The sequence below is a fragment of the Atta colombica genome, unplaced genomic scaffold, assembly GCF_001594045.1.
Source record: "Atta colombica isolate Treedump-2 unplaced genomic scaffold, Acol1.0 scaffold109, whole genome shotgun sequence".
NCBI classification, from domain to species: domain Eukaryota; kingdom Metazoa; phylum Arthropoda; class Insecta; order Hymenoptera; family Formicidae; genus Atta; species Atta colombica.
This window is the reverse complement of record NW_017259194.1, coordinates 1,012,177-1,030,765: the sequence shown is the minus strand read 5'-3', so window position 1 is coordinate 1,030,765 and position 18,589 is coordinate 1,012,177. Positions and strand designations below refer to the sequence as shown.

Genomic DNA, 18,589 nt, shown 5'->3' with positions numbered 1-18,589 from the left:
TATATATATATATATTACAAAAATATTACAAAGAATTCTAAGAAGAAAATTCTTAGAAGAAATTTTCTCTAATGTTGTAACACAATGACGATATATATATTTATTTGTCGAAAGTTTTAAATTAACCAATTTGTGATAACATATATTTCTTGACTAATGTATCAAAATTAAGGGCATTTTTTTTCAGGAAATAAAGGCTGTTTCAATAATCTTACTGATCGTAAAACGACTCAAAATATCGTAACATTCCTTATCACAACTATAGGAAATCAGCTTTTGCAGAAATAGCGATCACCGGATGGCAGCCGTTGCTGTTAAGCAATAAACGATGGATCGCAATGTAATTGCCGCTTGTAGAATTCATATTACATGGATCAAGTCTAACCTTGTATTAGTCGACCTTCAAATCAAGGCTGCACTATTTTCTCTTTTTTTCTGCGCTTATACATCCGCAAGCATATTAATTTTGCAACATTTCCAGTGTCAATTCGAAAGGAGAGCGATTTAAATAATTCTAAACATTCTAGTAAACGTTCTAACAATTTCGACTATTATTTTTTTTAGCTGAACATGCAAGAACAATTAATTGCGATTAATTTTAAGGAGTTTTCATTTTTTATAGCTTTTTTAATTTTTGATATAAGTAAAACAACATTCAAAATTATAACTTACCATCGAGACTCTGATCATATCCTTTCGTGAAGAAAAGCATGGCCTTCGCAGCACGTTCCGGCGTTTTCAGAAGTCCCTGTCGTTCCGGATCTTCGCCCAACGAACTCAGGAGCAGCTTATAACTTCGAGACATTTCCGGTATCATCGACTCCCGCGTGGGTGGTCGGTGATCCAACTCCAAATCGTGATGAAACATACATTTTTCGTGACCTAAAATGCAAATGAAATACATCAGTAAATTAGAGTCCAGAAAATGAAAGCCGAAACAATCATGAAGATGCTGATCGTATTTTCTCGCCAACGATCGTCATTTTTGATAGATGATAACGCTAAAACGAACGACATATCACATCTTTGTTATCGCATGTCACGACCCGTGAATCGCGCGCATATTTGCACATAAATGGAATAAAGTATGGTCACACCGTGGATGAATGTTACGCACATTATGTACGAGATAAGATTTCTTTTCAATAAACAAAATATTAACTTTTACAATACAAGATACAATTTGATATCTCATTCGTTCAAACATGGGTCACTAGAATTCGTTTGTTTTTTTTCACCTTTCCTCAGAATCCCATTATACATAGCACTTACAAAGCATTAACAAAACACCAAAAAGCACATATAATCATTTTTTAGCGTTTTGCAAACGCTATTATGCTACTTGGGATGGTTAAAAAAATTTTTTTAAATACACTAATATACTTTCAATTTTCTAAAATAAATATTGAAACTCCATGAAAAATAATAAAATGTAGTATAATTTATAATTAAAAAGACTCAAAAAAACTTGAATAGAAATCGCTCAGTTACTACCGTCACATCCCTATAGGCACATAATATTATTTAATATTAATTTAATATTTAATATTTAAATAATATTTTAGGCATATTTCCAGAATATTAAACATAACATTTGAAGAATATTTTATTGAAATTATATAATATTAAATAATATTCTTGAAATATTAATGATTATATGTCCACTCCTAATATTACATGATTAAAAGTAATATTATTTAGTGTTACTATAATATCGTATGAATATTAAAAAATATCATAACAACATTTATTTTAATTTGTAAAACTGTTACATCGATTAAATATATGTTTAAAGACTGAAAATAATTTTGGCGAGCAGTTGTAAGACTGTATGTACGTAAAATAACATCGAAACGTTATTTAAGCACAAAACACAGCATATATTCATAAGATATTTTCGTTACTGGATTGTGAATTTAAACTGCACTAAAATAAAAATAATTAATATTAATAAATATTTCAAGGATGATAAAGGAAATACACTAAGCATATTTATATAAATAGACATATAACATTCATAGAATACTCTTATAACATTAAAAAATATTATATAATGTTTTCAAAATATAATAACTTATTTTAATTTTTTTTAATAATATTTATATAACATTCTAGGAATATTTTAGGAATATGACAAAATATATGATAGTAAAATGATATGTCGATACTAATGAGTCATACAATTCACATATCATTCTATATAACTGTATGATTTTATCATATGCTAATGAGTCATATAGGATTTATAATATACATTACTTGAGATTTTGTCGCGCGTATATGATTGATATATAAATGACATATGAGAAAATTGCATGCAATATGAATGACATCTACTTGAATTGTACGCACGCGCGCGTATGTGTATACACACACACACACACATACACGCACGCACACACACACACCACGTATGTGTAATCTAATGTTGTTTCTAATATATGTGTAATTTATCAATATAAAATTATATAATATTTCAAATATTTGAAGATTTTTTTCAATTTTTTCAGTTAAGTATTAAGTGTTTGACAAAACATGTATTTTGTAAGATCGTTTATCATATATAATGGATGTGTCTTTGTACGGAATCATATACGATAAATTGTTAAATATATCATGTATGTTCTATTGATTCTATTACTAATTTTTGATCGTGATATACAGGGTCTACCCATAAATGTCTGAATAAATATCTTGCAACTGGTTGAAATTACAAGAAAGTTTAATAACAAAAATTTGTACAATTCAGCTACGAAGTGCACGTAAAATTTTTTTCTACTCTTTTTTCTACTACTTTTTTCGAATTATATAGGTTAACATAGTTTTTTTTAATGGATACCTAGTTATAATTTTTTTGCATATTTGTAGCTGCGTTCAGCAATGCAAATCTGAGGTATCGGAGTGCTCTTTTCCTACAGTGCATGTGACATATGCTATAATAAAAGACCGACGCCTCAGATTAACATTACCGAACGCAGCTTGTATAGTAGGGAACATTTTCAATCAAAATCATATGTAATAAAAAATTGTTACTATGCATCATTTACGAGATAATCGACATCTTAAGTATTGAGTCTTAAGAAATTGATTTCTATATCACAATTTGAAAAACAAGATTCAGACTAATATTTTGAATTCGATTATGTCAAACAGGATCACTTCAATTTGTCAAAATACGTGACTGCTTGTTTTGTAAATAAAGTATTTGTCTAGCATGGAGTATGAAATTCAATGCAGTATCTGTTAATTAGTCAGTCAGTTATCTTTTCAATGAATACATATCATATTGTAGATTATGAAAATAACGATGTTTACAATTAGTATAATGTGCTCGTAATGTGGCATTTAATGTGTAATGAAAACGAAGCTTGATTATTTTATCAACAAAAATATCCAGAACAAAGGATATCAAACGGTCACAATTTCGGCGAGTCGAAGATCAATTACATTGAATAAGATTACTAACAAGACAACATCGTACAATCAGATCAAGAGAAAGAGACAAGGGTACTATTAAGTTTTATTAAAAACAAACCATCTATATAAGAATAATAGCACGTAATTTAGAAATATCAAGAAGTTATGTGCACTGCTATATAAAGAATACAAATTCAAACCATTTCGTAATAATTTAGTACAAGTTTTACATAAAGGAGATGCAGATCGTCGATTAATGTTCTGTCACTGGCTTTGAATTAATTATCGCAATGACATTGATTTTCTTAAAAAAATATTATGGTCTGACAAATCGTGTTTTTCAAATTGTAGTATGGAAAACCGACATAACGCATAGTTGTTCTGATGAGAATTCACATGCGATAAGAGATAGAAGTTTTCAATGCAAATTTACAGTGAACGTGTGATGCGGAATCATCGGAAATTGTTGGATTTTTCTTTTTTTATGGTTATTTTAATAGTGATAGATATTTGAAATTTTTGCAAACAACTTTTCAAATTATTTACGCGATCTTCCATTATCAATCTTTCGAGATATTATTTTTCAACAAGATGGGACTCCACCACATAATACACATGTTATAGCCACTTTTTAAATGATAGATTCCCTAATTATTGGATAGATACTAATGACCCTACATCTAGATCTTGCGGATTTGATCTTGTGGATTTTTCTTTTGGGGATATATTAAAGACATTGTCTACGCAACTGTTCCTGAAAATGAAGAAGATTTATGACATAAAATCACTAGAGCTATTAAAGGCATTACAGTAAAAAAGTTTCAGTTAACAATGAGAAACATTATAAAATGTGTTAAATATTGTATTAATGATCAAAATTTCGATTTATGGATTAATAAATGTTCCATAAAAAACATTATTTGTTTTCTTCTTCGATCTTTCTTTGACATTTCAAACCACGTTCAAAATTACTTAGAATCCAATTTACTAATTTGATACTTAAGACGTCAATTATCTCGTAAACGATGCATAGTACCAATTTTTTACTATTATTATATTGTATATACAATTTTGATTGCAAATCTACTCTCTACTACATACAAAAAAAACTATAAGTATCCATTTAAAAAAACTATGTTAATCTATGTTAATTATGTTAACATAACTCGAAAAACCTAAGCGTAGAAAAAAAAATTTTTACGTGCACTTTGTAGTTGACTCGGAATCGTCAAATTTTTCTTATTAAACTTTCTTAATTTCAACCAGTTGAAATATTTGTTCAGACATTTATGGATGAACATCCTATATGTAATTCGTTAATCATGCAATTGAAATGTAATTGCATATGATTTGTATAAGATTTACATATATTTCGTAGACGATCAGATATGATTCGATACATATGTCAAATATACAGTTGGAACTTGATTATCTAGCTAAAAGTATCTAGATGCAGTATCTAGATATTTTAGCTGTACCTAAATGCATTACCTAGATCTTTATAAACGGAGATATTCGTATGTAGTTATTTTTTGATACAGTATCTTTAAGTTTTACATGCATAAGTACAAGATACTTATACATTTTATTGTATGTCATAGAAACTTAATTTTTTATTATTATTAATTATACTATAAATCATCTTTCTTCTCTAATTCTTAATAATTTTGTGCTTTCATTTGCTTTATCACACAGGGAAAAAAATATTTTACAAAATTATGTAATTTTAGTTACATAAAATTATATAATAATATAAGATGTCCTCAACTTACGGAATCGCTTCTCATGAGCAGGTATAGCGAACTAAACTTAGTCGAAAGTTCTTTACCATTATTTCTTTACCATTATACAATTTTGTAATACAGAGATATTAATTTAAGAGATATTAATTTTTGAATATTACTGAATAAGCACGTATGCGCGCAGACCTTCAAGTATACGATCGCTTGTTGCACGGAGAATAACGATTGCTTGGTAGACGCGTCACTTGAGTGGCGTTTAGCGCGCACCTGGTAATCCCCAGCGACAATCGACAACAAATGATAGGCACAGTCTTGGCAGTAGTTTGCACGGATGCATACTTATTTGGCGATCGTTAGAAATTAATATCTTCTAAAATATTGCGAAAATTGCAAAATGGTAAAGGACTTTTCGATTTAGTTTAATCCACTCTGCTCACGAGAAGTAATCTCGCGTAGATCAAGGATATTCAGTGTATGAAATATGTCCATATTTGAACATATTTCATATATATATAATTATATATAATTTTATAATTTTATATGTACAATTTTATAAAATTTTTTCTCGGGCTCCTATAGGTAACTTTAGTTTCTAATATTTAGTGATTAACAACTGAGAAATCTCATAAAAAGAGAGTGATAAATTGGTGACGCGACGCCGGTCTTCTCCGGACATCTATCATGGAATAAGTCGAAATGGATTTCGATCGGAATTATTCAATTATTCTCTAGATTTCTATTATGTTTTCTAGAGAAAACGAAATAATTCCGAACAAAATTTATTGTCCCATAATAAATATTATACTCAGATTTGGTATCAAACACTAAAGCTGTATAAAGCCTATTATCAATGCAGGATACATAGATTAAAAAAGAACAACTTGTAACATGATAAATTGTGATTTTTTTCTTGCATTTATATAGTAGACTTTACACAAAGCTTTGATGCACGAGACCAATTGGAGTGACTTTTTTCTTAGGGCGGAATCGCTTGTTGAAAAGTGAAAATTTTTATGTATGCATGTGTGCACACAAAAAATTTTACGTTTCTTTTACGTTTCCGTCCTAAGAGAAAAATGACATGAGCGACTCCTTGAAGAAATAGCGTCAGTGATCAGTTTGCCGCGCTGTTTCTATCACAGATTTAAGCTTCGTCTACAATAATATCGTACAAGCTGTGTCGCATGTCGTATGAAATATCGCAGAAGTGTCGCATATTGTCGCATGATTGTCGTAGTTGCAAGAGCTTTTGTGGTACGGAGTTGAGCCAACTTCAACTTTCTGCGACTGCGACAAGTGTGTTGCATGATCTCAGCCAATCACAGCGCAGCAAATCAACGTTTAGAATTTGTTGTTACGTGCAAACAATAGTGACTATTGTAGACGCTCATTTAGCGACACTCTTGTGGCATGTGACAAATTTTCTTGTAATGCTATTACTCGCGACATGCGATACAACCTATGCACAATATAAATACATACAGTATGGACACTGAGCATCTTTGATGTAATGGGTCCCCAGATTACATGACTTGCCGCCATGTTGTGGGTTGAAAAGGCATTTATACATTTGAGTTCTTATATATTAGGTGTACAACTTTGCTTCCGCCGTTTTTTTTCCGAAATTCGAGATTTTATTGTAAAAAAATTGGTTATACATTTATGATTCAAAGTATTGTCCATCGCTGGCCATTACTTTCTCCCATCTTTCGGGTAGCGTACGAAACCCGCGTCGAAAAAACTGGTCATCTTTTGAGGCTATTCACGAATCGATCCAATTTTTTACTTCTTCATAAAACCGGAAGTGCTGATCAGCCAGGCCGTATGCCATTGATCGAAATAATGATAGAGGGAGCAACGTCTGGAGAATACGGCGGGTGAGGTAGGACTTCCCATTTCAACGTTTCCAAGTATGTCTTGACCACTTTCGCAACATAGGGTCGAGCATTGTCATGCTGCAAAATCACTTTATCGTGTCTCTCGTTGTATTGCGGCCGTTTGTCTTTCAATGCTCGGCTCAAATGCATCAATTGCGTTCGATACCGCCTGTGATTGTTTCAGTCGGTTTTAACAGTTCATAATACACTACGCCGAGCTGGTCCCACCAAATACAGAGCATGACCTTGGACGTCAAAATCACCATTCTTGAAGCGTTGAAACTACTCACGACACGTTCTTTCACTAATAGCGGCCTCACCATAAGTATTTGAGAGCATTCGATGAGCCTCAGCCGCAGATTTCTTCATATTGAAGCAAAAAATTAAAACCTCCCGCAAATGATGAGAATTTGGCTCGTAAACTGACATTTTCAATCGAGAATAACTTTATGATGCAGACACAAATCGACTAATGTTTCTATGGAGTTATGTTGACAGATGCCTAAGTTTATTGTATAACGTCTATGATCTATTTATTTTGACCACCACTTATCGCTAAAGCCATCTATAGGAAAACGGCGAAAACAAAGTTGTACACCTAATATAAAACTACAGAATGATTTTTCTAACAAAAAAAAAGACATAATTCGGTCGTGTCATGAAAATTGTTTATAGCGTATATATTTTTAAATCAGAATTATGTAATGTTAACGAATTCATTATATAAAAATAATATTTACATTAATAATAATAATAATAAATAGTAATAAGTTAAAAATAATAATTAATTAAATACTATATGAAAATTATAATTAAATGAATAATTATGTATAAAAAAATGATATATTGCATGAAAATTGTAATTAAATGTGAAGTTGTAATTTAATAATATACACACACACACACACGCGCGCGCGCGCGCGCGCGTACGCACTCATGCATACTTTATTACGAGAATATTTTATCGTATACAAATATAATAGTCTACACAATATATATAGCTTCTCCGAAAAAATTTGATTTAATTTTTTAGTAAAACTTAATTTTATTAATTCTTTGCCATACTTTCCTCTTACAAATTAAAAAAAAAATTAAGCTTTGTACGAACGATATATCACGGCTCTTACTCGTGATATTCATGTTTGGCTCGATTTCTTTACCACGAGTTTTATATAATATAGTAGACGAAAGGACTAATTATATTTTATGAAAAGGAGATCCAGCTAATCTAATCTAATCTGCAATTTCAACTTGTTGAAGATAGCCACATTCCTGATTGGAAATCGACTCATATATACTAAAAATTGAGATCACATAAAAAGTGTGTACTTATACTGTGTGTACTTATACTGTGACCTATGCGACTATTGTAGACGAGGCTTTATATGAATAGACTGCAGACTCAATGTGATAGGAAGAGATGAATCTGATTTCAAGTTGTCCTTGTTTCAGTTCCTTCTTCTATATGTGTATACATGCATTCTGTCTGTAAATATCGCGTGAATTTATGTGAAAAACACTACGTTAGTCATAACAGAAATTATCACAAATGTCAAATGTTATTTTATGGTGACCTTTCATTCTATTATATTCTGATTAACAAAAATATAAAAAAAATGATAATTTGTAGTATGATAAACTGCAAAAGTTGATATAAAATAAGAAATAATATAAATATAGGTCCTGTAAAATTTGACTTACGCAGTGATTATTCATGTAATTTATACATGTAAGGAAACTGAAATATGGCCACCCAGTGCTATCTTCAAACATGAAGGCGAAGTTAGCAGTCTATAGAAGTGATTCCTACCGATAATCTATCGCGATAATATATGTAAAATTACAATTTTGAAATCTAAACATTTATCTAATAAATGGTAGATAAAATAAAATTAGTCTATACATAGCTTGTTATTTTTGACTTAAATTTTCATTATTGAGACATTTTTTTATGTATTAAAACAAATAAATAGAATATAACATTTTACATTGTTTACATTTTTTCCTCTTCTTGTTTTCCCCATTTTTTTTATCTTCTCATTTTTCTTTTTTTCATTTTTTTTAAGTACTTAAAAAGTTACTTTCGGATACGTTTTTCTTTTATCTATATCTATACTTAAGTAATTATCAAAAAATATATCTGTACTTATACTTAAATACTTTTTCCACACAATACCTATACCTATATCTAGAAATCTTTCAAATGTATTTGTTCTACAAAATGTATCTATTCTAATACTGGTCAAATGACTATGTCACATCTGTGTCTGATTCTGATACAAATTTCTGACGGCGATATGTAACTCGTATGCGATCGTGTATGATCATGTGTTCAATCCTGCAGCTGGCATGTGATCGTATACGATAATAGATTCATATACTTCGTAGGCAATCGGATATGTTCGTATGCCTTTCATATACTATTCAACAAGTTTATTATACAAGTTTTATATATCAAATTTATGGTAAGATAATTACTTTGTACAGTAAGGGTTAATAACAAGTCAATAATGAATAGATTCGATATTTCAGCTGATCGAGCATACACTATATCTGCATTAAATTTTTGTTTTGTCGGCAAAAAACTTCTGGATATAATCTAACAGCAGACTAACAATGAAACATAAATCTGTTATTTCAATCATTTATGAGGCATTTTATTTATATAAATAATATGAAATGGCAAATTCTCACTTCCGATGATCTATTATCACATTTTATTTATAGATTCTAGATATTAGGTTTGGGAAAAACGCCACGACCTTTTTCACCTAATATTTCCGCTGAAGAAATTTCCAGTAAATGTTTCGTAAAATCTGCTTTTCAACTAGTTCGAAAAAAGGTTGAATAATCTGATTTATCTGACACGTGTGGATAATAAATAAAGTTCGACAAAAGTGTATTTTTGATTCTCTGTCTTTAGTGAGTTTTCCATGATTACTATGAAATTTTTCTTGAATCTGAGAGTAAATTTTACTGTCAGAATAAATTTCGCAGAGATTCAATAAATGCAGCATGAGCAGCTCGCATTGGCTCGGCTTTTGTGTAAGTGTTGACATTTTATTAGTCATCGCGATTCAATGACCGATTCGATCGATTTTTACAATAGCCTATGAAGTTAATTGATAGTCTCGCGTTACAATATTATCCTCGTGACACGCCGCGTACTTATCTGCGACAAATTAATTAACGACTAAATTATAAGGCGAGTAACAAAAATTTCGTGTACGTGTCCAATTGTTCTTCTTCTAATCACTTAATTGTTCTGTCGTGCGAGAACAAAGTGGCATGCGTGATTAAAATAGTACTTACGCGTTTCCATTTCGTGTGCGTTAACGGTGCATAAGTAGAAAGTGCTCGGCAAAACAGATTCAAGGTTTCGCGTGCAATATTATTCATGGACTCGCGAACGATCGACTTCTCTAAGATAACGACAACGGTACTGAGAAAAGCACGTGTTCACGTTGGAAACTCAGTTAGCCCGTCTCTTCCTAATGACCGTGTCACATAATTGAATTCAATGCCGATGACAAAGCGGTCATTAGAGGCGTGGAAAATTCGTTCAATATGACATGCAAAGAATATCAATTTCATTATCAAACTCCGCCAATTTCCAATAGAAAATGATTCAACATTTTAGAAACTAATGACAGCGGCAGAAAAACTTCATTTTTAGTAGTAGGGACAATTTTGTTACGACGATAATAATTGATTTCTTTATATATTAACGTAATAAAATATTTACAATATAATTTCGAAATAATATTCATTATTTCAAAAATTCAATTCATAATCGAGAGATAATTTTTTATTATGAAAAGAGATATGTATTCTTCCTTTCACAATTAAAATTATCTCTACAGTATGATAATTTATCGTAAATTGAGAATGACTTTATTATCACATAATTATCTAAAATCATTTTTCTGTTTAAAACTATTCAAACTTTCAGAAAAAAAATGTAACATAATATCGAATTATTCTTATGTTTAAGAAATGATTCATACGAGACTCTCGAGATTACACTTTTTTTATCATGGAATTTTATCGATTTTTCAATTATATTTTTTCTCTGAAATTTTTTTCTGATATCACCCTACCACATATCATTTTCATAAGTTACAGTTATACGTTGCACATCACTATAACTGTATCCCAACGGGCGTGCCCATACTTGTTTATCATCTCAAGATATTGTCGCGATAAACATTAACATAAGAACAGTCATTGTATGATAACCGTTCACTCAAATTTTATATGTACTGATATCGAAAGATATTACAGATTTTCTTCTATAAATACATTTCTCGAGACATTTCTCGTAATGCTCCGATTTTAATATAGACTTTATTTCGTATATTAAATATAAATAATAATTTCCCATTTGACTCATGTTATAGATATAATAATTTATTAATTTTTAAATGGATGGTTTTTTATATTCATGAAATAAAAATACAACGGCTAATATGAAAACGTTTAACAAAATATTTCAATTTTAATTATTTAAAAAAAATAAAAAAGAATTTTTAATTTTGTGCTAAATCTGAGACTATTTAATTGTTTCTCTTTGGATTTCGAAATAACATCGTTTTTCTAATGAAAATGTTTTAGATTATCAACTCTGAATATTAGTATGGTTCAAAATATCTCAGAAAAAAATTGTATATATAACTTTTTGTCAATTTATTTCTTCAAAAGTAGAATGTTAAAAGTCAATAATTTGTATCATAAAATTATTTGTTAAGTGTAAATATCAATAGAAGTAATTCATTTTTTTTCGTCCATTTAAGTCTGACGCGTTATAACGAGATATGAACAAGAATTATATAGACTGTATACGCCTATCAATCGCCTCAAAAAACAAGAAATAACTTGATACGATGCATGCTTGCGATATGCTATCATATAATAATTATAATAACTCTTCTGTATAATAACTCACAAATACCTTCCTAATTCTTAGGAAAGATGCGCTATACTCAACAAAGTTCAGTAATTACAATTAATGTTTCAAAAAGAATTAATGAGACAAAATAATTCTACAAGGAATTCTTCTTTACAAGCGATGGTTTTAAAATTGCCATGATTTTTACGTAATTTTAATCAAAATATTTCAAACTGCAATACCTTTTGTCGTGGACGTACGTGGTGTTCTAGGTGTTCCAGGAACGTCTAAATCGGTTTCTTCGATATTGTCACTCCACGAAATCGCCCTCAAAGGTAAAGGTTTCTTGATTATCGAGTTGTCATCTTCGCCATCGTACATCTTTAGCTTCGCGCACTTACTAGATACTCCGTTCATGATTGACAATCTTCCGGCACCGATCGTTCGATTCTTGATGCTTCCGATATTCCGATTCGGGAGATTTGAAGGTTTTCAAATGTGTCGAGCGGTTCAGAATAGTTGTATTGTACCTAGAAACATTTGAAACATTTGTATTGTCAAAAACGAATTCATAAAATTAACTAAATATATTAGAATCTCGGAGTTAGATACGATACATTTTTGTATAAACGCTTCCGCGTTTATAAACAATATCAATGTCAAACAATATCAAAGATATTGAAATATCTTATTTCAATATTAAATAAAACAATGATAAATATATAAAACAATGATCTCTTCTATCTCTTCTATCATTATCTTACTTCTTTAGCATCATTATCTTACTTCTTTATCTATTTTTTATTTCTTGAAAATTTAAGTGACAATGATAACAGTTCCATTGCAATATTAAAATAATCAGAAGTCTTCTAAAATTAAACAAATCTTGTAATCGTTGTTATGCATTTCAACTGAATTTCCTTTTTATTCAATAAAATGTAATAAACATTAGATATCACTTTAAAAAGCCTCTAAACACTAAACATCACTCGCAGTTACCGCTTGACATTTAACATTTGTCGTATCAAGAACTTATAACTCCGCGTCACGCGCACTAAAAACAATCAGTGTCGCTCGCGAACCAGAGAACTTTTCGAAATAATCAAATTTCACACAATAAAATTCAGATTTAAATATTTACATGAGATAAAAAAACAGAGCTTCTCGAAACTTTTCTACATCTGATCCTGATGGACTGATGACTCGAACTTACTTCTAACACGGCTTGCTGTCTCGTGGCAAAAGAAGCTGTGTTCGTCCTAACAACGATCTCGGAAGCTACGCGCCGGCAAGAGCTGTGCGTGACACACGCGAGGGTGGCACGTGCAAAGCAGAACAGAGGAATCACGACTAAGAGAAGATAAGCCGGCACCGCATGCACAAGCGACGGACGCGTGGAGGAGCCGCGACGATACTCAGGACGGGCGAAGCGCGACTGATGTGGACTGATGCGAGTATTGCGAGCTCAACCGAACGTAGACCAAGAGACGGTGGTGACCGAACGTCACCCACGAGTCCTTTCGTATATATGCGCGCGGCTCCTGTTTCTCTCTCTCTCTCTCTCTCTCTCTCTCTCTCTCTCTCTCTCTCTCTCTCTCTCTCTTTCTCTCCCTCCGTCAGCTATTCCTACTATATCACAAAGAGTTACGAGCCCCTCTCGCGTCAGAGATTACGGGAAAGACAAAGAAAGAACGATTTTACCTCCGATGTGCAAACGCACTGGGGTATCCAAATATTGCATCAAATCATTAGAATATTGATAAATATCAAGTTAGTAATATAATATTAAAAATCGCATTCAAAGAGATTTTCGATTTAGCGTTACCAAGTCTCTTAGTTTCTCTTTCTCCTTGCATCACTCGCATTGATGATCGATAATACGGAAATGACTTTGCAGGACTCAGAATCACCTGATCCTTGAGATTTGAATGCAATGGAGGGAATTAATAGAATCATGCTCTTTTGGATTTCCTTCTTTTCTTTTGTATTTTGTATTGATCTATCCATGTCTCTTTCATCCATTCTGTCAAAAAAATTACTTAGATATTATTATAAGATATTATTGTAAAATTATAAGATTAAGATCTTTAAATAAAATTAATATAAAGATTTAATAAAATTTGACTGTAAGCTAATTTAACTGTAAGCTAATTGATAAGATAAGCTTAATTGATTGGAACACTGCTTGATAAAATTTATTTTTATAATTGATTTGCCAAAGAATTAGTCTTAGATTAATTGAAAAAAAGAAAATTAATTGAAAAAAAATTAGAAAAAGAAAAGGGACTTTTTATAAGTCTGTAAATTCTAGAACATAGAAAAGCTTAATAATACTAGACTATTTCGGTTGGTAGGGAAATCCCGACTTTTTTTACGTCAGCTTAAAGTGTAATCAGAAAAATCCTTAGGGAACTGAATCTGGGATTTCCACTTGGTTGTTTCCCACAAATGTAATGCATAGCCACCTCATGTCTCATTAAGACATTAAGTCGTCATTCTTTCCTTCGTCATTGAAACTATACTGATTTTCTTGCTAATTAAATCTTTAAATAATTCTACATGTGTACATGAAATGTGTGCATGATACATAGGTAGAATAGTTTTTCTGCCTATACTTACAATATTTATTACAATTTATTCTGAAACGAACGTTTAAAAAGATGAAATTTTATTCTATTCTAAGATTATAGATTTCTCTCTCTGCAGTTAAGATTTCATTAATAATTTATAGCATAGAAGGTATGCACAAAATAAAAATAAGAAATAAAGAATGAGTAACACGCTTAGCATAATAATTTCGTTTTACAAAATTTAATATAAGATATAAGCAGAACAACAAGTTATTTATGATATTAAATGATGTCAAAATAATTTCAAAATAATCATTAAAAGTTATTTTTCAATCATTTCCGATTCATTTTAATATCATTTTAACGTTATCATGACGTTATATCACTTGTTCTGCTTGGATATAGTAATTTAGATATGTGTGTAGAATATAAAATTAACACAAAAATATAAAATAAATGTAAAATGATTAAATGTATGATATGCACAGTTTAATTTATATTTCTGTTGTACATTAATCGCGCCTATGTAACGTTTGTCAGCGTTGCACTCAAAAAAAAAAGAATCGCGCGATTTTTAAATTATAAATGCTATTTATTAAATTAAAATATGCTACAAGAAATCGCCGCGCCGTTTTATTCAAGTGACGTAAGCATGCACGCACACACACACACACGCACGAATACATACACATGACTGCACCAAAGTGTCCTATACACTTATACCAAAAAAGAAAATAAAAGAAGCAAAAATAGGATAAATGGATTTTGCGAGAGTCGACCGAGGAAAGTACCTATGTCATAGTGAATCCCGACGTCAAACAACCGGTTCTTATATGATATATGCATTACCATTTCCTTGCAGAAAAAGGGACAGGTTTATTTTTTGTCCATTTCCTCTATATCATATTTTCAATTTTTGCAAAAAATGTAAAAGATTAATCCGCATCTTCGAGTTAGTTACTCACATCCAGATTGTTTCGAGCTTTAAATGTCCATCCTCCTCAAGAAAAAAATGTTGAAATAGCACTACTTTTTGTTTATACATGTTATATAAAATTTACAGTTTGAATCACGAATAAAGAAATATTAATATCGAGACAAATTATAAATCCGAGATAATATTAACATTCTATTCTTATTAGCACACATTATATAAGTGATCTATTAAAATCATCAATTACTGACACGACTACTTTTTTATTTTTTATGTCCTTCGAAAGAGTTATATAATATATCGCGAAATATAATATATCAAGCCCACTTTAGACAATCTATAATTTTTTTTTTATCAGAAAGATATATAATTCTATTTATTTTGTCAATTAAGATGTCTAAAACAAATTTCAAATTCTGTTGTCGCCGCATTAAGAATTTCAATATTTGAAATTTGTTGCTATTCTTGTATCGAGCGTTAGAGAAAACCCATCTGTCGCTAAAATTAAAATTTCTGAAACATTTTGTATTACATCCCTATGCAGTAAGCACAGTGCATAGTGAATACAGAACGAGACATGTACAAGGAAGAAGATTAATCCAGCAAACGAGAATGAATTGAAATAGATTAAAATGGATTCAGATTTTCAGAAATATGGATTCATAAATGTTAAAATGAATCTTTTTCAATCTTGAATGCATTTTTATTCATTTATAGGAATTGCATAGAACACATCTCTATGCCTTTCAATTTAAAAATAATATTAGCATTTTCTGTGCATCGTGAATACTGTTCAATTCAATATTTTGAATATGAAATGCAGTTTTTCAATCCAATTGAAAAAAAAAGGTTTTTATTTAAAAATGAACCATAAATGCTACTTAAATTATTCAAAATTATAAATAGGAAATTTTTTGTTTTAATCTAATTAAATTCAAAAAAGTTGTAACGTAAAAATAATTGAGTTCTTTGTTCTTTTGTTTCTCTTTGATTAGAAGTAAAATGAATTATCGATGTGAACACTCGCAAACCAAATCTGAATATTACGATCATGTGACATCGGCTGAGATTAGATTATCCGACACTTATCCAAGTTGTCTCATTATAATGTAAATTGTTTATATTTTATTATATCTGTTAAATGATTTTTTATTATATCTATATAATTTCGTGCACTGGTTCAGCTGGTTATAATTGAAGTAGAGAATGAATGACACATTTACCAATTGAAGAAGTATAGCGGACAACGTAGAAGATTCATAATTCAGAGGTTCCAGAGTCGAATCCCGCTAAGGTGCGTTTTTTAATATCAATTTAATTTCAAATATAATTATTATAAATGTCTTAGGAATAAAATTTGTAACCCTTAAATATGAATGTTTTTTTTTCGAATATTAAACTAGTCGGATCCAATTCATTTCAATCCATTCAATCCATTTTCATGGATTTAAAGTACGCATTAAAAAAATTTTAATCCATTTTAATTCATTCTCGTTTACTAGGAATATATTAGATTCCTACACACATCTATTATAGCAGTCATACCTGGTTAGATGCAAGGTCGGATAGGCTATCAAAGGATTGGTTTTACCCTCGATAGTGAAAATGCGCATTACCAAGTTGGCCTCGATACTTTTTGCTCCTGTATCTGTATCTTTTTCCATATAAGAGAATTCATAGCGGAAGAACTCGATTCTTTTGACGACACGCTTCCTACATAGACATTCTTTACAGAAACGAGTAATTGGAGAGAATTTGCAAATCCCTTCTAGTAGAATTAAAATTTTTACATGAAATTGTATATTCGTAGAAAAAAATTAACGAAAAAATACTAAAATAAAAATACTAAAATAAAATAATATACATAAAAGTATACAGTGCCTATCAAAAGTTCCAAGCCAGCTGAATATCTCGGAAAGTGCATTTTTGAAATAAATGTTTCAGATAAAAATTACAAGATTTAAAAAATCTATTTAATGATTTTATTAGTTTGACCTTGTGATGTCATCAAGATCAAGTCAAGATTACATCGATTTTTTAAAAAATATTCAACTTTTATTTTCAGAATTTAATGTCATAATATAAAGCTGATGTCGAAAGCTTTCCAAAATGCTATAAGAAAATATTTTTTCATTAAGTACTTTTTGAGTTATATACTTGACAGTACCGCCGGCATTAACATTACCCAAGGTGTCCGACTGACGCTAAAACCTTTTGAATGTTGTTCAGGATCATATCCTGAATATCATTTGTTAAGAGGCTATTCTTTTGAGATTATTCTTCTTATTTTCATTTTTGCACTAAAAATTCATTTTTACATAAAAATTAAAATAAGAGGTACAACCTCCAATGGCTTTGATCTTGACAAATGATATCCAAAACCATGATGAAATAGACATGGTGTATTTTTGCGCATGTTATCTACTGCAGTCATCAAAGCTTGATCTTTTTTTCGATGATTTTATTTTATTTTAATTTTTTTCGAGGATTTTATTTTAATACACTTGCTATGACAGTAAAACTCAGTTTCACACATAGTAAATAATAACGCTTATTTATAATAAATAATTACTTATTTATTATTTTTTTTACTATTATTTATTACTGTTCACTTAATATTTAATATATTTTTTAATCGTTTCAAATCATATGACAACCGTGCTGATATATAGAATTGTAAAATGGTGGAAAATGAGGTCAGCGTGTTGTCACAGTATAAGTACATACAGTATGAACACTGAACTTTTTATGTATCTCCAATTTTTAGTTCGTATGCGTCGATTTCCAACCAGAAATAGGTAGACAGGCTGTCTTTAGTAAGTTGAAACTGCAGATTAGGTTAGATAGATCTCCTTCCCATAAAATGGAACCCTTTCGCCTACAATATCATGTGAGACTCGTGGTAAGGAAATCGAGCCGGGTAAAAGCCGTGATATGTCATTTGTACAAAGCTTAATTTTTTTTTTAATATGTAAGAGAAAAATAGGACAATGAATTAATAAAATTAAATTTTACTAAAAAATTAAATCAAATTTTTTCAGAGATGCTATATTATATAGATGTTATATTTGTAAACAATAAAGTATTCTCTAATAAAGTATGCATTTGTGTACGTATATTATTAAATTACAAAATAAAAAAAAATGACTGCACATTTAATT

General features: G+C 30.2%; 1 protein-coding gene across 1 annotated transcript in view; it reads right to left on the bottom strand.

The window, feature by feature from the left end:
- Window positions 1-13,397, bottom strand: part of LOC108693325 (GTP cyclohydrolase 1) — a 19,614-nt gene extending 6,217 nt beyond the window's left edge. Inside the window, exons 1-3 of the mRNA XM_018202216.1 lie at window positions 13,138-13,397; window positions 12,167-12,454; window positions 673-882 (exon numbers count right to left, since the gene is read on the bottom strand). Of these exons, the coding sequence (XP_018057705.1) occupies window positions 673-882; window positions 12,167-12,341 (385 nt within the window). The 5' untranslated portion in view covers window positions 12,342-12,454; window positions 13,138-13,397. The remainder of the gene's footprint in view (window positions 1-672; window positions 883-12,166; window positions 12,455-13,137) is intronic.
- Between the last annotated feature and the right edge of the window lie 5,192 nt (window positions 13,398-18,589).